This window comes from Erigeron canadensis, chromosome 6 (assembly GCF_010389155.1).
Source record: "Erigeron canadensis isolate Cc75 chromosome 6, C_canadensis_v1, whole genome shotgun sequence".
In the NCBI taxonomy this organism is placed as follows: Eukaryota; Viridiplantae; Streptophyta; class Magnoliopsida; order Asterales; family Asteraceae; genus Erigeron; species Erigeron canadensis.
In genome coordinates, this window is record NC_057766.1 from 43,072,925 (window position 1) to 43,097,242 (window position 24,318).

A 24,318-nucleotide genomic window follows, 5' to 3' on the forward strand; every position below is an offset into this window, starting at 1 on the left:
GAGGGTACCAAAACAGATATATTCTTTCAATGTATGGATCGATGATGAGGGTACTAAAGCAGATAATTAATCTTGGTTCATGCCTGTATTTTATTTTTGTTTTTGTTTTTGAATTGGCAGTGGATGAAAATTGTAGTTAACTGGTTATGGCTTTTGAAGGTGGTGGTGAGTTTGATTCTGATCTGATGTTGTTCATCTTTGATTCTGATCTGTTGGCAAAGTCTGATAATATTTGAGATGGTTTGAGCATTATTGTAATTTCTTTTGATTTAGCAACGATGAGTTTTGGCAAAATTTCCCTACCTCCATATGATTATGAAGATTATTACAGGCCTTTTAAACCTAGAAATTTGGGAGAATGGTTTTGTGTGCAGGGTTATAATCTAGGAAATAATTGTGTGCGGTAGGAATTTATAATCTGAGTTGAAAATCTAAAATTAACAATATATGACATGGAATATACATGTCATCAATGTATAATATAAAAAAACAAAGAAAATGATTTGGAAAATGTATCTAACCGGCAACTTGTATAGAGCCCCACAAAAGAGATTTTAGCTGAGTTTTCTCCTTACATTAAAACTTTTTTTTGTTGGAACCCCAGAAAAGGTATTCGTGAGAAGTTAGATGACTTTTCAAGTAATTAACCCATCTTTAAAACGCTTAATTTCATCTCCAACTTTATCAATATTTTTACTCTTATCGATTTTCAGTACTGCATCATCTCCAACTATCTCTTGTTAAAGATAGTTATCGCTTCTCTACTTGCGTTTTAACCATGACAATCATGCTTCGAGTTAAAGTGAGCGAATATATCTAATCGAAGTGCTCAAGAATTTATTATCAGGAGATATTGAGGATTCAATGACAATGTGTAGATATGACAATGGATGAAGAATGACCAAAAGGCATGATAGGCCCCCACCCAGCCTGCTGGCTGCTTTTGGGGCAAAATTTGTTTTATCTGACGCTTTATTTATGACTAGATATTTTATTACTTGTCTTATGACTAGATATTTTATTGCTTGTCTTATTTATGACTAGACATTTTCCGTCTTGTACTTCTTTATGGCTGGAAGTTCCTATGGAAGCAGTCTCTCTACCTTTGTGTAGAGATAAGACTGTCTACAACTTACCTCCTCCATACCCCACGCAGGGATTGGGCCCTGTTGTTGTTGTTATTACCTTCAAACAAACACTAGTCATTAGTCAATATCTATCATGGAGTGCTTTTGATAAATTTCATCGTATGCAAAAACATATATATGATAGTATTTGAATTTGAACAACGAATTATACGTGCCTGTCTCCGTTTCGGGCTAAGTAAAAAAGAAGACAAAACAAAAACAAAGATTAAAGATTAAAAATTGCGTTAAAAATCGAAACGAAAATAGTTATAGGGTAAAGAAGCCATCAATGAAAACAACTGGTGATTTGAAAATTTTGGCTCATCATATATGTATCAAAAGTCATGTGAAAAAAAAAAAAGAAAAAGATTCGCAATGATGTAAAAACTTGCTTTGATTAAACATTTCACCGTATCAAAACACTGCTTTTATCCCTTTATCTTAAAAGAGTAATGATAGAATATTAACAACAAAATAACCACTGATCGATCTCCTCCTTCAAAGAAACATACCCCTCCAATCCACCAGCAAGAAAACTGGAAACACCTCTTTATTGAAATGCCCCTTTACGGATATTTTGTGGTCATTTGCATTTTCTTGCTACCTCCGACTTCAATTTTTTTTAATTAATAACAAAATCATGTGATACGTGCTACATCAATACGTATTTAGTGGGTTTTTAAAAAGTTTATACTGCTTTTCGATTTGTTCTAAACTTTTTATACGGTAAAAATAGTAGTATTGGTTTCATCACGTTTGATATATTTACAACTTGTACAATATATTAAACTTATACGGAGTATATTATACGGCAAACTAATCAAAATGTGGTATCTTTAACATTAGAAAAAGATATCGTTTCTCATCTTGTCATCTTGTGTACCGTGTCGAAAAGTACATTGCTTGTGTTTTTAATAAGCCCTACATTTTACTGTATTTATTTTTGAAAAGTTTAAATTACCCGTGAATAATAAAAACTCTACCATACAATCATACATTGTCTTCACATTTTATTTATTTAATTATTTATTAACCAAAAGATAATTACCAACAACTAATTAACATAACAAAAAAAAAAATATTTATGAACATAATTTTCACACAACTATGTACACAAGAATTGAATACACAGGACTTTTAGCTAGGTAACAGCATCACAATTTTGTGAAAAATCAAACAGAAAAAGTTTCAACAAAATTTTAGATATGGCCAATAGTGGTAAGGGCGCGCAATACATTAACTTCACAATTCACAAACAACTTGTTATGGCGGGGAAACACAAAATTTTTACCCGTAAAACAACATTATTTAGTCAACAACTTACAAAAACTCTATGCAATATACCCGTTGTTGAGGGCAAGTACGGTTCGGTTTGGCCTTTGGGTCAGTTTTTGACTAAAACCGAAAACCAAACCGTTATAATTAGGTTTTTGAAAACCAAAACTATTTGGTTTTGGTTTTTTTGGTTTGGGTCTATTTCGGTTCGGTTTAGTCAGTTTTTAACCACTTGTGGTTTGAGTCAAATTGAGCTTGAAAAGTTTATAAGTTTATACCCTATAATTACACCATAATTAATTTTAACAAGTTTTTAAAACAATATTAACAACACTACAACAATGACAACAAATCCATAAAAGTAAGTTGTATAAACTTCAAACGAATTTTATATATAACCATTGATATATTTTACACGTTGTTTAACTATACAGTTATTAAAGCAAATCAATCTTGTTGTGTATTTTTACTTAAACATATAAATGATATTATTATATACACCTAAAAATGCAAATATATTAACATATTTATCAAAAATTAATAACAAAATGATATATAAATATAAAATAAAGTAAATAATCTATATTTTTCTTTCGGTTTGGTTTTTATGGTTCAGTTTTTCATTAGAAATCAAAACCGAACCATAACTTTCGATTTTTAGAAAAAACCAAAACCAATGGTTTTTCCGGTTTTCATAATTTTTTTTTATTTTCAGTTCGGTTTTTGCTCACCCTACTCGTGGTAATTAACAAGCACAAGTGCATAAACCCCATAAAACAATTAACTTCATTAATAGCATCTCATTAATGAAAGTAATCATCAAAAAGAAACATAAATTAGAAAGAAAGCAAAAGTGAAAAGTCTAAAGAGCCCCTAAATACACCATTCTAGCGAAACACACTTTTGTCCTTTTTGGCTCTCATTGTTTTTAAACATCCATTTTCAATCAAGAGCATTAGGGCCAGTACAGTAATTCAACACATGATTCCAAACCCATTGTACCAAAAACTTTCGTCGGATCCCATACATGTTATACGTGGCGCCATCTCGATCGTTCAACATCTGCCCAGTATACGACCCTCCACCGCCGGTCCCATATATCCCTTCACATAAATCAGCAATCTCAACCGGAAATGAAGGGTCTTGACCAGCATACCAAGCGTTGACCAATGGGTTAGAAGCCATCTCAGCTATTTCATGTGCAATCACACTTATCATCCCATCAATACCTACTTCTCCATTTGGCGATTTTAGCGGTTTTAAACCCGGGATGTATTCGGGTACCGCAAACGGGTACGCGCATACACCCGGGCATAATTTTTCTGAATTACCCACCCATGCGTAGGGTAACGTGTACCCTACAATGGATGGGTAAGTAAAATAATGGAACCCACATACATTTTGACAGAAATCTTGAACGTACACGTCAGCAGCTGTTAGTAACAAATAGACCCCACCTTTTGGATGTATTGGCAATGGTTTTGTCTTAGCTGTCACAGCTGATTTTATTACAGATTGTATTGACAACCTAGTTAGTTTTTTACCGTGAGATAAAAACCGGTCATTTTTTTCTTTACCCAGCCGTACGGTTCTTGAAATGTTAGAACCGGTTTGGTCAGTGTAAAGCTGGACCGTTTTCCACCAGCCCGATACCGACGGCGAACGATGTTGTCCGCCGTCAGATATCGAGTTGATAAAATCACGGATGATTCTTTTTTGTGAACTGGGCCAGGTTCCGTACCATATAATGTGTACGGTCATGTTGGCAGTAAGAACAGGACCCATGTGGTATTTAAGTTTCACGAATTCTGATGAGCCTTCGTATTTTTTGTTACCGCCGAATTGGAGCTCGGTGAAGTTGGTTTTTTGGTTGGGCCATGGGCGGAATGCGGCGGCGAGGTGAAGGAAGAAAAGGAGGAGGGTGAGTGTGGGGAGTGGTGGCGCCGATGACCGGCGTTGCATATTGGTGAAGTGGAGTTGGTACGAGTAGTGGCAGAAATGAGTGGAGTAGGTGTGTTTAAGTGTGGATGTATATATATAGGAGAAAAGAACATATTATTTTGAATGTCATTGGTACTTAAATTGGATATAAATCAGAGCTAAAAGTGTACAGTAAGTAAATAACTTCATTTGGGTCATGGTAAAATTGGTTGAAAGGAATATCATAACTCAACATTTAATCATTGTGAAGTTTGCCACACAACATTAACTCGTACTCAAACCAAAAAAAAAAAAAATTTCTTATCGATGTTTAACCGCTCTTCAAAGAGTTCTATAGTGACGGATTTATACACAATTGGGACAAAAAATGGGCTTAAAAGTTGAATGTAAAAATCTGAGTAGTATATGACATATATGTCCACATATAATTTTTATTCTTTGAAAAATCCTTCTAACAATACTTTTAATTATATAATCATGACATTTATTTAAACTAAAAACTAAGATTAAAAAAAAATGTGAATTATACTTGTATATTTATAACATTTAGTCTTTTTTCTTTTAAATAAAGATAAAAACTTTTTACATCTCATCTCCTCTGATTTAGGGTATGTTGGGCACAAAAGCTTGAAGCTGAGGCTGTAGTTAAAGGCTTGGGGCTGGAGCTTGACGTTGGGGCTAGGGGCTGGGCTTTTTTTTCAACTCTCTTCCTACGAGTTTTTATTTTAAAGACCCTTTGGGGCTTTTAGGAGTTTTTCGGGGCTGGGGCTTTTGATTTCTTATGTATTGCCAAACAGGACTATAATTTTCAAATGAGTTTATTTTTAAAAGCTAAGGGCTTTTAAGCCTTTAAAAATCCCTAAAAACCCCTTGCCAAACAATCCCTTAGTATTGTTGTTTTATATTTATAACATTTAAAAACAATTATTAAAAGAATTTTTAAAAGATTATTTGCTTCTTTATTCTTATTTAAGCTACATCTATCTATCTAATTAAGATGAAATTTTAATAGGGTTTGCTAAGGTGTATAAATTATTTGTATATTTACCATAATATTCAAGAGAAACTTTTAATATTGAAGGTGCAAAATTTTTATTAAGGTTGCATTTATCATTTCTCAATTTTTATTATGACAATGAATTTTATTTAATCAATCTGGTAAAGTAGATAAAAGTTACATTGCTATTGTCAATTATGGTACGTACAACTTGTATGAAAAGTCGTCACAAAATTTATTAGATTTGATGCATGTTATAGGGATGAGCCAAAAATCCTAAGTCCCAAGTCCTGTCCTGCTATTGTCCTGATCTCGGTACTGAAAAGTGGTATTGAGTCTCAAGTGGGATTAGGACCGATATTGGAATTTGATGGTTTTCGAGATTGAGACCGAGAAAATCCCATGAGCTACGGGATTTCCCGGTACCGTCCCGGTCCCGTCTTATTTAGGAACCGGACCCGGACCGGTACCACATTTTTGAGATTTTCGGGACCGGTCCCACGCCCATCTATCATTGTAAGGGTACTTTCTTATTCATAAATGCCAAATTTAAAGTAATTATTTTTATTTTAAAACAATAAGTTATTTTAAAAAATGTTTATAACTATGACAAATTTCACAACATGGATAATGATCAATAACTATATTTATTTTGGAGATGGCAGAATACAAGGCACATACTTATAACATATTGGTCAATTAGGTTTTTTTTTTAAATGGCATAAAAAAATATTTAAAAAAAGTGACCGTCTAACGAGTTAGTAAAGGTCACGAACAATAGTCGGTAATAGAACCAAAACACAAAAAAAAAAAAAAACAAAGACTAATACAAGTATTATTTCTCATATCCATTCCAAGATATATATATATATATATATATGACCCTTATTTAACAACCCATTTTTTTTAAGTACCGTGAGAACTCCTGATATTTATATTGGATGACATGTTTTTTTGTTCATTCATATGTGAAACATTATAAAAATATATGTTGCAGAAGAAATTTTTTTTCAAAACCTTACATATAGTCGTTTGTCACATGTGAACAGAAAATGTGAACAAATTTATTCACAAGTTCATAAAAGGCTACTTTAAAAGTTTTATAAAAAACTTTCTTTTACAACATACCTTTTTATATCATTTCACATGTAAATGAACAAAAAAAACATGTGAACAAATATATTATCTAAGAGTTCTCATTGTTCTTAAAAAAATGGTTCTCAATATAAAAAAACTATATATATATATAGAGGAAAGTTATTTTTAGTACAAGTGTTTAAAAAAGTACAAGGTATTTCCTCATTTTTCTTCCTTCTTCCTTCCATCTCCGACCACCACCACCACCACCATGATCATCTCCGACCACCACCATGATCCTCCGGTGACGGCGACCATCTCCAGCGAGAGTTACACATGTGTAACTAACTTACACATGTGTAAGTACAACTTTTTTATAGCATTTTAGGGTCTAAAATTTCTAGGTTTTTTCCTTCGCGAGACAACCACCACCAGCCACCATCATCTTCGACCACCCCAACCACGACACCGGCGCCGGCATCAAGGGCTTCGCCCGTACCGTAGCAAACCGTCACCATCTATTGGATCGCCGCCCATCAAATCTATACGATTCCCATATGCGTCCCTTGACGGTCAGCTTAGAACGGATGAGGGCCTCTGGCCCATACCGTATCCACCCGAAAACGAACCTAATTCTCGCCGGAAAGTTAACTTACACATGTGTAAGTTGTAGTTACACATGTGTAAGTCTCGCCGGAGATGGTCGCCGTCGCCGGAGAATCATGGTGGTGGTCGGAGATGATCATGGTGGTGGTGGTGGTGGTCGGAGATGGAAGGAACAAGCATGTGTAAGTTAACTTAGACATGTACTTTTTGTACTTTTTTAAATGTTTGTACTATAAATAACCCACCCCTATATATATATATGAAAGTTATTTGTAGTACATTTATTTTTTATAGTACATATGTAAGTTAACTTACACACTTCTTCTTCCTTCTTCTTTCTATCTCCGACCACCACCACCACCATGATCATCTTCGACCACCACCATGATCCTCCGGCGATGACGACCATCTCCGGTGAGACTTACACATGTGTAAGTACAACTTTTTTAGCATTTTAGGGTTTAAAATTTGTAACTTACATATGTGTAAGTCTCGCCGGAGATGGTCGCCGTTGCCGGATGATCATGGTGGTGGTCGGAGATGGAAAGAAGAAGAAGTGTGTAAGTTGACTTACACAAGTAATACAAATAACTCACCCCTATATAGGATGATTATTGTGGTGGTCGGAGATGGAAGGAAGAAGGAAGAAGAAATGTGTAAGTTAACTTACACATGTACTACAAATAACTCACCCTTATATATGTATTATATATGTATATATATAAGGGTGATATATATAAATAACTCACCCTTATTTATATATATATATATATATATAGTACCATTCCATAAAAGAAGTATTCCTTTCTCCTATGTTCTTTAAGCGAATATTTAGAAAATGGAGAGTGTGGAACTTGGTGAAGACTGAAGAGAGATATAATTTTGAGATGAAGAAAGTATATAGTTTATTCTCTACCAAAATGACGGTAGAATTTGGATTTTAGGTCTTGTAAATATGTTGGTTTAGGAAAAGATTTTAGAAATCATATATAGTTCACAGAAGATGATCGATTATTCTTAACATAGATCTATATCCAATGATGTTACATGTAGTTACTTGCTTTAAGCATTTTTTTAGTCGGTTGGTTTTTCTTATTCGAAAACAAGTGTTAAGCCTGAGGTTAACATAGTAATTGAGGAGATTAGAGCAAACATCTTCCGCAACATATCTTTCTATGTAACTAAGTGAAAATATGTTTTTTTATGTGACATTTTTATTTTTTGACACATTGGATTTTTGCATGAATTGTCATTTTTTCTATTTAAATTACTATATATAATGTTGTTATGTATGATTTTAGTCATCGATCCTAATCATTAATATTTATTTTTCCATTTTCTATATGCCTACAAAAATATTATATACTATATATGTTTTTTCGTTAATTCAATGATAACTATCTTTTTTTCAAATTAGATTGTTTAATACTAGCACGGTACTCGCGTAATATGGCAGTGATTAATTGTGGCGGCAACGGTGAGGTGGTGGGGAGACTGTTGGTGGTGGAGGTGACACTGATTGGTGTAAATAATTGATATAAAAGGCCAATTGAGATATTTTGGATAAATGACTGATATTGTAATTTAATCATTAATGATATTTTAGATAATTTATCCATAACTTTTAAAGAGGGGTTGTTTTATTTATTAAATAGTATAAAAGTATAGATTAGGTGTATATGGGAATTAGAATTAAGAAATAAAGATATTTTGGGTATAAAAAAGTGCTAAATTTTCTAAAATAGGAGAAGTTAATATGTTTTATAAAGGTTTATAGATATATTTTTTTTGTTATTTTACTTCTTATATTATATTTAATAAATATATCTTATAAAAAAGATTTTATGATTTATTAATATTTGTGTTTTCTTAATCATACTTTAACATATTTTATGGATATCCTATATTTATAAACTATAATTTTATTGTTTGAAGCAGTCATTTGATAAGTTTTTATATTATCATAAATTATAAATAAAAATGTAACTATCAGTTATTATGTCGTATTTATTTTCCTAGTTAGCCTCGTACGGGTTTAATATAGTTAATAAATTATCATATTTTCTAGTTAACACTTGATTTAAATATAGAGCTTCTCATTCGAGCTTTTGCATTATTATGTGTTTTTAATTTTCATTATTCTAATATTAAATAAAAAATATTATATTAAATTATCCTGTTTGTCATATAGAACATGATCCATTAATCCAGCAAACATTATTCTAGTGTAGTTTCATGTGGCGGACGATATAGGAAATTAGAAAAGCGCAATCACGGAGTAGATTGCTGAATCCCGTTTAAATAAGGGTACACCGCAAATCCAATGACGACTCCTCTAAAAATTACTACAAAAATATATATAGACATTAATAACAATTGACTTTCAGTAGTCATACAAGAACCAAGTAATTAAATATACTCCAAAGTTATCGATTTTATATAAGGATGCATGATACTTCAGGTTACTTTACTGTCAAATCGATGACAAACCGATTACAAGCAGCGACCTTTGGTCCCAATTACTGGATCTTTCCCTGGAATAAAGCGGCGCCTCTTAAAGTAAACGTCTTAGCTTGGAGAGTTGACCTACCTAAATCGTATTCCAACCTCTGATCAACTGTTGTCCAGGAACATATCCTTTTATCATCACCGATATGTTCCCTTTGTAATGCTCAAGACGAATCGGTTGATCGAGCATCTATTCATCCACTGCTCATTCAGTGATACGCGTTATGCAATGGTGCCACCTCGCAACAGTAGTAAAACCAACCGACATCATGAACCTGCTTCAACTTCATAGTTTAACCACAATTAACCCGAGGAAAGGTCATCTCATCCAACTTATTATCCTAGCGTTTTGTTGGGTAATTTGGAAATCACGAAACGATCGTATCTTCTCCGACAAGACCCCTTCTCTGCGATATGCTACCAAAGAAATTAAAAGTACCAGCTTCTCGTGGCTCACTCATAGAATGAACTCACTCGACATTAATTGGTCTCAGTAGAATACTTTTAGGGGGCGTTTGGTTATAGAAAAAACCCCTTGTTTTTCATTTTTGTTTTCCAAAAAAACATGGAAAACAGAAAACACGTTCTAATCATAGATTTCTAAGAATGTTTAACAAAAAACAAGGTTTTCTATTTTTCCATAGAAAACTTGGAAACACATTTTTCTTGTTTTCTATTTTTCAATTCATTCCACCCCCTTCCCTCACAACTCTAACATGTTTTCTAGTTTTCTAATTAGAACGCGTTTTCAAAATTTTTATTTGTTTTCTAGAAAACAAAAGCCCCTTTTATTTTCTAAAAAATTAAAAATGAAAAACTAGAATACATTTTCTACAACCAAACGCGCCCTTAACTTTTGAATCTTCAACCTTTAATTATGAATTACCTCTGTATTGTATTTTTCATCTTCATACCCTCTTGTATGTTTTACTAGCACCTTGCTAGATTGCATATAATCAATAAAATTTTATGAATGTTAAAAAAAAATATGAATTATAAATCACAACTTGCAGACCCAGGTTAACAAATCCATTATGTTACGATAAAATTTAAAACTATAAAAAAAAAAAATACTAAATACAACTATTTAACGTGCGTAAAAAAATAGTGTTCTACATTAAAAACCAATTACAGCCAAATGATTATCCATAAAAGAATTTTACTCGATTTTTCATTTAATTTTCTTTTCCATTTGTCATGTGTTGACTAATTATATGCTTTAGCCTGTTGAAGATTTAAAACATAAATATAATCATTCAATCCGATGTTATAAGAATTGAATGAAGACACATTAAAACTGTATCTTGAAGCTATTTGACTACCACAAGGATAGTTTATATTAATACATTTTTGACCTAAAATTTAGTTTAGGTTTATGAAAAATCGTATTAATAATGTGTTAGAATATTAAGAATATAGAAAAAAAGTTATAATGTCTTATATGTATGAGAACAACATAAAAAAAATGCAAAAGCTCTAATATGTAAAAATGATTTATAGTTTTTTCATAATATTTGGCACTCGTAAAGCGTAAGACTAAATGGTATGAGGCCTTTCCATGGAGGGGGTCTTTGGCCACATGACTCCACGTCATAATGGTGGGCATTCTTAAAAAATAGAGATGTGAGGCATCTTGGGTTAGTGGGGGTCTTTGGCCATGTGAAGTAATGATTAGTTTATTATTATTATTATTATTATTATTATTATTATTATTATTATTATTATTATTATTATTATTATTATTATTATATCAACATTTTATAAACTAGATATTACCAAAAACATTAAAAAAAAAGTTCATACATATAAAATACAAATTAAGTTCCATTACATAAATATAAAAGACTAATCCTCATCATCGCTAACGTATTCATTAAGGTCGGGCATAGGTTCATCTTGTCGCGAACGGGTCGTCCATACTTGATCCACTAAATCCGCCATGAGCATGTTGTGGGTTTCTCTACTTTTGATTGCATGCAAGTTCTCGATCCGTTGCTCCATGGGTGTTTCTTGTGTCCAGTACTCCGGGTCCAAAGAAGGGTATTCCGGGTCGTAGTCTTGACCAAAAACTTTGTCCTTGTCTTGTAAAATCATGTTATGTATGATGATACAAGCGTAGATCACGGATTGCATCTTTTCTTTGTCCCAATACCGTGCAGGATTACTAATAACCTTCCACCTCTTCTTCAGTACACCAAACGCTCTTTCAATATCCTTTCTTGTTGATTCCTGTTTCTTCTTAAACAACTTTCTTTTGTTGTCAATTGGGTCGGTAAAAGTCTTGACGAAAATTGCATACTCCGGGTAAATGCCATCTCCCAAATAGTATATGGTGTTGTAAAAGTTGTCATTTGCACAAAAAGAAGCTACAAAATAATAATAAATGAACCAATTATAGATAGTACACTTAATATAATCAAAAGAACGAATTTACATATTGTACTTTAAAACTAACATGTAGGAGCCAAACTGGATATAAGCTCCTCAAGAACAGGCGAGGCTTCAAAAACATTAATGTCGTTGTTGGACCCCTGCATCCCAAAGTACGCATTCCAAATCCACAAATCATAAGACGCAACTGCCTGAAGCATCAACGACGGTTTCCCGATATCACCTTGAGTATGAGTGCCACGCCATGCGTTAGGACACATATCTCATGTCCAATGCATGCAATCAATGCTCCCAATCATTCCCGGGAAACCATGACGTTGTTCATGGACCTCGTACATCCGTTGGAGATCAATCTAAGTCGGTCTACGTAAGTAAGTACCACCATATGGTTCCCTTATGCCTATTTATATACAATTACAACTACGTTATAATCTGTAAACTATATATAAAATTAAACTATCTAAACTATAATAAAAGTATAACTAAGTTATAAAATATATATAAATTATATATAAACTATATATATACTATATATAAAATTAAACTAGCTAAAATTTTAAAACGTTATGAGTAAAAAATTTGTTCCAATACAAAAGTGTTCTAGTGTGTCACGTGAGGTCCTTTCTGATATGCCAAAGTTTTCGTCAAATGCGTCAACACTAGTGCCATAAGCCAATTGACGGAGCGCCGATGTACACTTTAACTTGGTTGAGAAACCAAGCTTCCCCGACCGATCATTCTTTGTTGGAAAAATGGATACTCGGTTGCAAAATCATCACATATTTGAAGAAATAACCGCTTACTCATACGATAACGCCTCCTAAACATCTTTGCATTGTAAATCGGTTCGTCAACAAAATAGTTACGCATGAGTCGAGCTTACGCACAATAGTAACCCGTCTCTTAAACCGCGGTCTTACAACTTCATCTTCTTCATCGTCATCATCATCGCCGCGAACCGCGTCCAACATAGTATTCACGACCAACATGGCCGCCTTCGATATGGCCGAGTCTAGCTCAGATGAACCGCCCGAACTATCGGATGAGCTATCGGTCGAACTCTCGCTTGACGACAATGGATTGTTGAGATCCATGGAAATCTAAAAAATAATATGTGTTTTTTTTAATGAGATATGGCTTAGAGTGTGGAAGAAAATGGTGGGTTTATATAGGAAAAAAGAGGATTAATGGTTTTTTAAAATAAAAAAAAAAAGAAAATAGGAAAAAGTTAGTCAAAGGAGCCGTTGGTTGCATGGGGAAGAGGAAGGCTCAAAAAACAATTACAAATAGTAGGCGTTTGTTTTGGTCCGATCATCCCCTTTTGACTAGCTAGAACGCGATCTCGGGGCCATGTGGAAGGCGTTCGGGCCGCGTTTTGGGTGGGGAACGCGTGGGCAGAAGCCTCACACCACTCAGTCTAATATAATCAAACTGAGATTTATCATTATCACGCGGTGCATTGATTCTTTGATCGTCCGATGACTGGATTACACATAATGAGAGAGGTTTAGTGGTCCATTGAAGAGAAAATGGCCTACAATTTAAGGCGTTTTCCTTGCTAAAGACAAGTAGACAACACTCGGAAGATGCAAGCACTTACCTAGTTAATTACCTTTTCCGTAGTAGGGATTAGGGAATTAATTACAACAAATGAACAGTCCAATGGGCCTTGGGCCACAACTCGCACCTACATTGGATCAACAATTCCAATTATCCAAATTTACCCCTCAAACTCTTCTTCTGTTACATATTTACACATAATCTCAAGGTTAACATCTTCAATTGGAAAAAATCACATACAGCTTCTATATAACTCTTGACCATGAAATTTTAATAGAAAACTTCAAGTTAACAGAATAGTTGTATTATAGCAAGATCACTAATATGTCATTTTAGTTATGTTAAATATATTATATATGAGCTAAATGATAACAAGGCCATGACTAAAAAGAGTAAAAGGTACAATAATTCTTTCAGTAAGTCAATAGTTAATGATATTATTAGATAAGAAGTATCCATTTACTTTTACCATAAAAAAAAAAAAGAAGAAAGATATTAAGTATCAAACATTTTCTGTAAGAGAAGCGTGGGGCTTTTTTATACACCGATTTTTTGAAAAGCCGTTTTTCTTGGGCCCAAAGGTTAATGTATGAAGGGTAAAGGGGACTTCAAAAAGCTAAACCTCAATAATATCGACTCATGATGATTTTGATAGCTATGGGCATGAATGATGGGTGTTAATTCACAATTACGGAACAAAATCTCAATGATGATATTTTTTGATTTTCTACTACAGAACAACCTTTTTCACCTTAATTCCTGTTTGCAATATTTGATATGATACATGACATCGATATCAGTTTTGATTTTGCTGAACAATATATTTATATATTCTGCAAGTTTACACATAGGGCAAAAAGGATATTTATGAAATATGAGCTGAAACCAATGTTAGATGTTACCGGAATTAGTAAATATTACAAGTACATAGTTATGAAAACTCATAATTGAATCGACCTCAAAGAACTATATTCAAACCCGGACTGGGGACTAGAGGCTTATGAGCTTATCCAAGCTGATGATAAGCGGCAGGTGGCTCGGTGAAAAAAGAGAACCAGCCAAAAGCGGGAAATTTCATTTTCTTGACCAAAAGCTTTATATTCTCAGGCTAGATTTGAACATATTTTCTGATTAAAATCCGTATGTTTACTTCCTATGTGTTACTATGCGTTCTAAAAAGGAAAATCATGATGAGAACAACATTTGTTGTTTTCAAAAGGGGTAATGATTAATCCTCCTAATTCTTTATCTAGAAAATTCTCCTAATTAATAGGATCGTGACATATGGAAAATCAGGGGGTGAGATTAGGAAAGAGAATTAGTGGATTACATGTGTTAGCAAGTGGATATATTATGAGGATTTTTAGGAGGATTAGTTAGGAGGATTTATCATTTTCCTTTCAAAAGCATCTTTCAAGTGGATAAATCCTCCTAACCAATCTTCCTAAAAATCCTCCTAATATATTCACTTGCTAACACATGTAATCCACTAATTCTCTTTCCTAATCTCACCCTCTGATTTTCCACATGTCAAGATCCTATTAATTCGAAGGATTTTTAGGCTAAAGAATTAGGAGGATTGATCATTACCCATTAAGCATAACGGTTTAGTTCAGTAGCTCCACTTGACTGGGTGTGTCAAATGCGGCCAAGTTCAGTGACTTGAGACGTAGTGGCATATAGTCATATACGAGTACATATGAAGAGGAGGGTATACTCTTGCATACCATTTGGAAAAAAGTATTAGTGTTAATTTATTTATTTTTAATAATAATTTTATAATAAAATTACATGTAGTAAAAAATTTTGGTGCATACCGTGAGATGTGACTTGTGAGTACATATAACACCTTCTAGTGTGTATGAATCTGAAAAAAAAAGTCCGATTTCTAAAAACTATTAAACTTTTGCATACTCTGTTACATTTTTCTGAATCTGCCACTAGGTTTGAAAACCATGCCTCAAAATAACACAGTTCGGTAGAACTCATGTTATGAAAAGTCTAGCTAGTCATTTACTGATTAAGTGAACAACAAAATTTTAGAGACAAGGAAAATGAATTGAATTGTTATTTTAATTGCATAATTTACAGTTAGCAATGCCGTTAAAAACACATAAATCACAAACATTTTGAACGCTCCTTCTTAAAGTTTACACAAGTGTCAGCTTAGCAAGAAAACAACAATTAAGCCATCAATAGTGTTTGATTAACTTATATGATTTAGCTTATATCATAATAATACTCCCCAAGTTGCTCATTCCAACTCTTGTTACGAGTATTAATTAACCCGCAGCTAGATAAATGATTCCTAAACTCAAATAGCTTCACTTTTCCACTACTATAAATGAGTAATATGAAATTGTTATTATATTCGCACAATTTTTTTTATTTTTTAAAAAAAAAATCAGTTAGCAATTAGCAACCATCCGAGCAATGAAGTCTTGATACTAAATCGTTGCTTAGAACATCTTTCCCCCATCTCTTCTTTGCTTTCTTTCTTTTTGAATATGTGTTCTGTATATCCCTTTTTGTGCTTTGAGTTTTGACTGTCTGATATTATTTGCCTGCGGATTTAAGTCATTTAACTTACAGTTAAGCCCAACTTTGTTTGGCCCATATAAATGCTCGATAACAAGAAAAATGGCCCAAAAGTAATGTAATGCTTTTATTTCGGCAAAAAATTTGTTTTCCCAACATATCATGTTGGAGTTTTGGACAGTGTCTAGTTATTAACTTTGTATTTAACGACACTCTTATTACGAAAATACATACTTGTGTATTTAACTTTGATACTTTTAATTTACGTTAGAGACAAATAGTTAAAGAAGTATAAAATAGTTGTATACTTGTAATAAAATTCAAAATGTGAGTTTTCAATATGAAAGACAATTTTTTGAGTAATTGTAATGACAAAGGGGCAACTTAGATTTTAAACAACATATATCGCCCGTTTAAACTTCTTGTTTCACACTCATGTCTTGTTATCCTAAATATATATACAGTCATATATGAAAATTACGTAATCTGGTAACACATATCGCGCAAAGTCATTCTCTCAATATAGGATCCTATTTTAACTGACCTTTTGCCTTTAATTAGCGTTTTTGTCTATTTTAACTGATACGAGTGTTATTTTAGTGGTATAAATAACAAGTATTAAATCTTTGTAGTTAAAACTACATTACGATATATTTGAAGAATCAAAGACTTCCCGTAAAAAAAGTTACATTCGCAAGGTTGTCCGGCCACTTGTCATGTGAGAGATTCGAATGGAAGTGGTTTTCCCGTCTGACGATTTCATATAATCATATTCATCTTTTAATTGTATTACGATGTATCTAATTATCTATATAGTAGAAGTAGATTATATTAGTTTACTACCATGACTCAACCATCATTCTTTCTTTCTCAATTAAGCTTCGATATATTGCTACTATCTTAACATGTTACGCACAACTATGTACACAATAATAACAATTATCTTCAAGGTTATAATCATTAATAAAATTAAGGACAAACCACACACATTTACATGTATAACAAATATATATGTTACAATAATATCTAATATCTGTTTACATTTATGGGATTCTTTGTGAGAGTACTCAGAGTATACATATTGTTTATTAAATCGAAATATAGTTTATACATAGAAAGTGAAAAAGCAGGATGCTTGTGTTACTTTTTCAGTAACATCTTTTGTGTCGTTGTGATGCCCACTCATGCTGTGCTGATAGTGCTTTACCAAGCTTTCAAAATTCTTTTTCATCACACATATAGATAGATATATATATGCCCGGCCCTCTAGTGGTCCGCATGCATCATCTTTATACTTACCTAATACGATACGAGTACCTAATACTATATATTTGAACTATTTGTAATAAAAATTCATTGGTAGTTATTTGTTTAATAAGTTTCAATCTCATTGCTAAATTGCTACGTGAACTACTAGATGTGCATAAAACCTGTAGTTCTGTTGGATTTTATTTCATTTTCCCAAAAAAAATACTAAAAATAAATAGATAAGTGGTGCCACCATATAGCAAAGGGTAAAGGGCCGGGTCCATTAGAACAAATTTCGTGGTTATATTAAACTTTTTAGTTCTCATTTATAACTTTTGATTAAGAAGATTAGATTCCAAAAAGTGCGACCTTTTATGATTTCTTTATCTTTTTCATGCTCTATGATAAGCCCGACGCTAAAGTTTTTCTACATAATTCATCTTCTTATGCTTTCCTAGCGATAGTTATAGTATAAAAAGCATGTTGTATTTGATGATACCTTTTCTATAGCAAAAAGGGTAAATAAATTAAAACGTATATGATTTTTTTTAACCATAGCATATAACATATATGTATATATTTTTTTTTATGTATTAACCATAAACTTAAAACCATTGTTAGCATTTTGATTTATTAAAGAGTAGAAGGAGTTCAATGTTTTATTTGAGCAAAAAACTTCATTTTTACACATATATTCTCCACTCACTAAAAATATTCATCTTATAATGTTTCTTTTTGGCTACAAAGTTTTCTATAATTAGATTATTATTGTTACTGAAAAACACGCATTATGATGAGATTATTATTCACAAACAGATTAATAAAGACAAATTTATGTTTTAGTTGTTAAACATGTGCCTCAAAAGCAACAATCTTAAACAATTCACAACAAAACTTCTCTTTTTGGATTAAGTTAACAATCTTATAATTTGGATGATCGTGTAAAGCACTGAAGCAGTTATGCATTTCATATTCATTCTATAAAGTAATAAAACTAAGAGAAAATCGAGTCATTAGCCAAATTTCATTGCGATTATACTAAATTAGCCAAGATTTTTTAGATTTTCAGAAAATAGCCAACTAAATTGCAATGAACTGACAAAATCGCAATGAGATCTTCAAAATCGCAATGCGAACATCAAAATCGCAATAAGATTAATGGAATCACAATGAGATTATGAAGAATCGCAACGAGATCTTGAAAATCGCAATGTGATTCTTCTGCAGAATCTCTACGAGATTATCAGAATCGCATAGAGATCATCAGAATCGCATTGCGATTCTTATAATCCCGTTTCGATTCTGCAGAATCTCGTTGCGATTTTGAAGTTCTCATTGCGATTTTAATGATCTCATTACGATTTTGTTGGTTATTTTATGAAAATCCAAAAAAAACTTGGCTAATTTGGTATAATCGCAATGAAATTTGGCTAATGACGTAATTTTCTCTAAAATTAAAGGTTTAACCTTGTTTACTAAAAGATACATTTGGGTTTAATTAATTAGTACTTTTTATATTGTATATATGAATTTTAGATGAAACTTTTTGTGAAAAATTTATCATCTAACATTTGCTTTTTTTCGGAGGTTAAGAATTGTGTCATGGTTAGTGTCGCTACTGAACTCACATGGCTAGTTAGGCCATACGGAATGAAGCGTCCTTCTCTCGTGGCACGCCCAAAAAGCCCCGGGAACACCCAGCACACCGCCCCCGGGGCGTCCCACCTCAAAAAAAATGTTCCTCTCGTTCGAATTTGGAGAAACAACCCCCCCCCCCCCCTCCCCCTAATAGCTCCTTTCCTGCACCCTATTCTTTTTTTTCATGTTTTTTTTTTTATCTATATAACTAGGGGATTATAGAAACCCCTTATTCCAAAAAGAACCCCCACTTTTACAAGGAACTACACATGTCACAATTTATGAAAAAAAGGATGTTCTTGGAACCCCTTACTCCCCATAGACTTAAGTTATAATTTATGATAACCATGTGCTCTTCATATAAAAAAGCTTTCTGCTTTTCATAAGCCTGCTAAACACAAGGAACGTAACCTTATTGTCATTTTAGAGAAAAAAGGTCATGAAGGGATTGATCAATCTAACTACTTACCAATAATATAGAATCAACTTATTGATATACTTAAAAAATAAAAATAAAAAAGATCTAATAAAACTTTTTACAAAGCTTTTTTACTATTTTAAAAAATGTTTTGTATAAATTTTTTCTCATTTGAATAAAAAACATTTTATCAATAGGTTAAATTTTGGAAGAACTTTCTCTCTTAATTGTTTAGTTATTTAAAGATGAGTTTTGTGAGTGACAGCCCTTAGGGTTGTCAGTAAAAACTAATTTGATGCATTAAAATTTGTACCTTGCTGTTATAAAAATCAGGGGTTGATTTTTAATATATAATGTACAAGTTTTTAAGCATGTAATATGTATGTAATATGTTGTTAGTGACGGTCTTTAAGGCTGTTATTATCATTTTCCTTAAAAAATATTTAAAAACTAATTTTTGAACTTTTACGTATAACTTTATCAGAAACTTTTAACAAATAACTTGATAATTAAATATTCTTTTATAAATATTTTTCTGTCACATCATTCAATTTTAGCTCAATTTTAGCTCTTGTTATCCAATTCCAATATAGGTTTGTCAAATTCTCATCCACCATCTTGAGGGAGGTGTAGATTTATTTGTGTTTGTAATTGATAATGTAGAGGACTATTAATAATGTAATTAGATGATAAATTGATTATTGATTACTAGTGTAATTAATTAACACATTTTGATATAAGAGGATTTTTTGGGATTGCGTGTATATAAAATAGATTATGTTTATAAAAATTATGTTTTGAATAAAATATATTTCAAACTTTTCTAGAACTACGTTAAAATTGATACAAACTATCCTTTATTATTGGTACGGAGTATAGCTTATATATAAACTATCCTTTGAATTTCAATATTTCAATCGATTATCACTTATTCTATAACTAAACTTATACAAACTATCCTTTATTATTGGTATAGCCTATATATAAATAATCTCTTAATAATGTAATCAATGTTACTTTATTATTTTAAATTCAATGAATAGTTTTTAGATATCTACATTTTTAGTCTGTAGTTTAGAATCTATGCACTTTTTTTTTTCTTTTTATTCAATCAAATACCCAAAATATATTAAAAGTTTTATTAATTAGGCTTTTTTAATTATTACAACACAATTGCTTTTAAAGCTAATCAACTTAAGTATTTATTTATTTTTTTTCTTCGAAGATAAACACCTTACTTCAAAATCCAAGTAAAATGCATATTTTTTGTTATCGAAGCAAGATAAACTTTTTTTTATAATCAGAATGTATGTAAAAATAAATCAAACAAATGTATTAAAGAAAGAATGGTTTGTATAGAAAATACTCGTAGTACATTTAATGTTTATATTTTTTTTCGTGTCAAATAACGATAAAAATTATTTGTATGAGCTAAACATAAATGAAAGAAATGATATATATTTTGAAAGGGAAAATGATTCGTACTGCAGACTTTACCTACGCTTAAGTACTGCCACATTAAAAAAAGTTACATATTAAACCTTTGAATTTAATAAACATACATAACCCCCTCTGAATTTTACATAAACTCTTCTTGAATTTTACATAATCATCCCCTGTTTTACCTAAAATAGATACTGCATGTTTTACCTAACCTTTCTTTATTTTGAAATGTCTGAAAATTCATAAACATAATTATATATATTTTCTAAAATGTGAGTGGTGGTGTCAGTATGCTTCTGACAATTCTAGTCCACCACATTGTTCACCTCAGTACTACTATTTACAGGCTGGAACAATATACACCCCTTCTTTTAATCATGATTGGCATGGATGGTCCCTAAACTTGACTCTACTTGAATTTAAAAAGTTCAGGTTAATCCAAGAAAAAAAATTGGAAAAAAGATACCCCGTCTCAATGACAACAAATCGCATGAGCTATGAGATAATATATATTACTCGTATAATATAATGCAAATATTCATTGAACAATTTATAAATTAATAACAATGAAAAGGAAGAATCGTTTACGTTGGTGACAAAATAATAAGGAAACCCATACATTTGCGAAAATGACAATATTTAGTACTTCAAAACTTTATTTGTTATTATTCATAAAATGTTAATTGAAAACTATTACTTAATACAAAATATAGAGTCAAATTATATGATCATTAACATCATTTTCAAGAAATTATTTTCATGAACTCTATTGTTAACTAAGCTTTTAACAAGTTTCTACTTTCGTTGTGAACATTTGTAAACTATTTGGATATTTAACAAATGTTCATAAACAGATTTTAAACGAACAAACATAAAGAACAAAATCTTATTCGTTTAGTTTAATAAACATAGTTTCCATTCATTGATATGTTTATGAACATTCAATAATTTGTTTAAAAAAAGTAATTAGATGGAAATCCCCAGATTCCATGTAACATTTGGTACCCATTAATCCTCCAACCATGCTAGTGTCCAGGTGATTTTCAACCACTTAATAATCCTCTTATTATCGCAAGTTTGCCTTGGGCAAGACTTGAACCCAAGATCTCCCCTGGAAAGTGACGGCTGGTGGTCACTGGGCTATTACCCAATGGTTAATCTTTCTACTATATATTTACTAATTTTTCATTTGTTGGTGTTCGTTTATGTTCATGTATACATACAAACGTACACGAACTAGTTTCATGTTCGGATATTTGTGTCTGGATGTTGGCTTCGGTTTTTGTTAACCTTACAACTATTATGTCTATAATGAATGTCCAATTTCTGCAAGATTATCAGTGTCATTTATTAAAAGATGAGTGATATTTTTGTAAATAATTAAAACGGTTAGTTATTTAAGTTTAAAAACTGTTTTAAATTTATTAAAAGCATGTTTTAAAACCGTGAACGTTCCTAGGTAATTCTTGTTAATATCATAAACGAATTAATATAATTAATTCGTTTAGACAATTAATCTAATTAATCATCGAAGACTAACTCTATTAGCTATAAGCGGAATGATTCACGAAACAATTAAACCTAATTTAATTCCTAAATATAATCAAAGCCAATACCTAACATGCATGCAAATATAGCAAACTAAAATAGATAAACATAACTAAATAGAACGAAAGAACACTAACCTTTTAGCGCGCAAAACCCTAAATCTCGACCTCCTTGAAATCGACACCCACGAACCGAGAACTCGAACACCTCCTTGCCACGAACTAATAGTCCAAGTGTAGAGCTGCTTCAAGAACTGTACACACACGAATAAATCCCCAAGATTAACTAGTTGTTAGCAATAACTTGATATATATATATATATATATATATGGGGGATGAGAATATTAAGCTGTTAGGTATCTAAGCTTTAGTGTGGAATACTCACATATTTTTTTTTAATCCATAAAATTCATGGGGGCCATGTGATTTATTTAAAATTCAACAAATATTAAAAAATTAGTATGTGAGGGGGTTCTACACCTAAACTTAGATGTCGGACAACTTTATTTTCACTTATATATATATATATATAGTAAAGTTATTTTAAGAACATTTTTTTTTGTGAGAACCTTTGAGAACTTTTCAAATCAAGCCCAACAGATGATTGTTTTTACATGAAATATGCTTTTTGATTGTTTTCTGAATAACTTATGTGTTTTGAAGTTTATAATTGTGTAGGAGCATGAATTATTATCCGTTATACAATTATGTGAATATTTGGATTCTTGATCACATGTGCACGAAAATTGCTATGATCACATGTATGCAAGTCGATCACATGTAATCATAGCAATATTCGTGCACATATGATCAAGAATCCAAATCTCCACATAATTGTATAACGGATGATAATTCATGCCTCCACACAATTATAAACTTCAAAATTATACATAAGTTATTCAGAGAACAATCAAAAAATAATTTTCATGTAAAGAATAATCATCGGTTGGGCTTGATTTGAAAAGTTCTCAAATGTTCTCTTAAAGGTTCTCGCAAGAAAAAGAGTTCTCAAAATAACTTTTCACTATATATATATATATAATATAACTATTATGCAAAAGCCAAAAACCCTAACAAATGGTGTTAGGAATTTCGACTCAGGCAAGAGGAGGTGGATGAAGTTCAAGTGTGAGAAACCTAAGAAATCCCCTTTATTTGTAAGGGTTAAAACTTTTAGAGTTTTTTCTAGGTTTTCTATGTGTGATAGGAAAAAGAAACTTCTAAAAATCCTTTTTCTTCCCCCTTCCCCTTTTCGTGACCGGCCTATGGGTCTCCCCATGGACCAAATTCGTTTGGCCCATGGTCAAATGGATTGGTCCATGGTGCTTAGTTACCCGATTCACGGTTTCGACACGAAATTCATTTCCAAATCTATTTTTGTTCTTATATCTTACATATTTTTATAAGTTCAACTAGCTTTCAATGTTATTCTTTTGAATTATATATAAACGGTCGTATAAATTTCGTTGAGATATTTCCATAATTTTAACACTGAATTGCTCGTTAGGCAAAACAAACGTACATGAACAAATTCTGTTTATTTACAACTCATTTACAACTCTAATTGTATAAAAATAATTAGTATACACATTTGCTGAACAAAATAGGTAGACTTACTCAATATTTTTAGCTAAATGTAGGAAACAAAGGACTCTAAAGAGCGTTGATGCTCGTTTCTTTTTTTTCCTAAAAGATATAAGAGTATAAGATAATTTTTATTTTTATTGGACTCATTGAGATTATAATCCAAATTGTGGCTTTTAATCGAAGTGGTGATAGTAACGAAATAAAACTGTCTGCTGTCGAGAAATTGGAGATACCGAAAGTTAAGGCATACGAGGCCAATGCTTAGGAAAGCAGCTTATTTGGTGCATGCTTCCTTGGCTTCAAGACACACATGCCCTTCCAAAGCCTCTTTACTTCTCCAAAACCCAAAAAGAGATGCTGCAAGTATCTTTTTTGTTTCTTTCAAGTTCCTAAAAAACAAAAAACTGAAAAATAAT

At 31.9% G+C, this 24,318-nt stretch overlaps 2 protein-coding genes across 2 annotated transcripts; both read right to left on the minus strand.

Moving 5' to 3' along the window:
* Positions 1-3,167: 3,167 nt before the first annotated feature.
* LOC122605162 (protein EXORDIUM-like 3) lies at positions 3,168-4,437 on the minus strand. Its single transcript, XM_043778055.1, has one exon. It carries the CDS (start codon positions 4,362-4,364, stop codon positions 3,345-3,347), a length of 1,020 nt encoding a protein of 339 aa, XP_043633990.1. The 5' UTR covers positions 4,365-4,437; the 3' UTR covers positions 3,168-3,344.
* Positions 4,438-11,376: 6,939 nt separating this feature from the next.
* Positions 11,377-12,182, minus strand: LOC122604966 (protein ALP1-like). Its single transcript, XM_043777821.1, has 2 exons — positions 11,987-12,182; positions 11,377-11,897 (listed from the first exon to the last, which is right to left on the minus strand). The coding sequence occupies exons 1-2, from the start codon at positions 12,180-12,182 to the stop codon at positions 11,377-11,379; spliced, it is 717 nt and encodes a 238-aa protein (XP_043633756.1).
* Between the last annotated feature and the right edge of the window lie 12,136 nt (positions 12,183-24,318).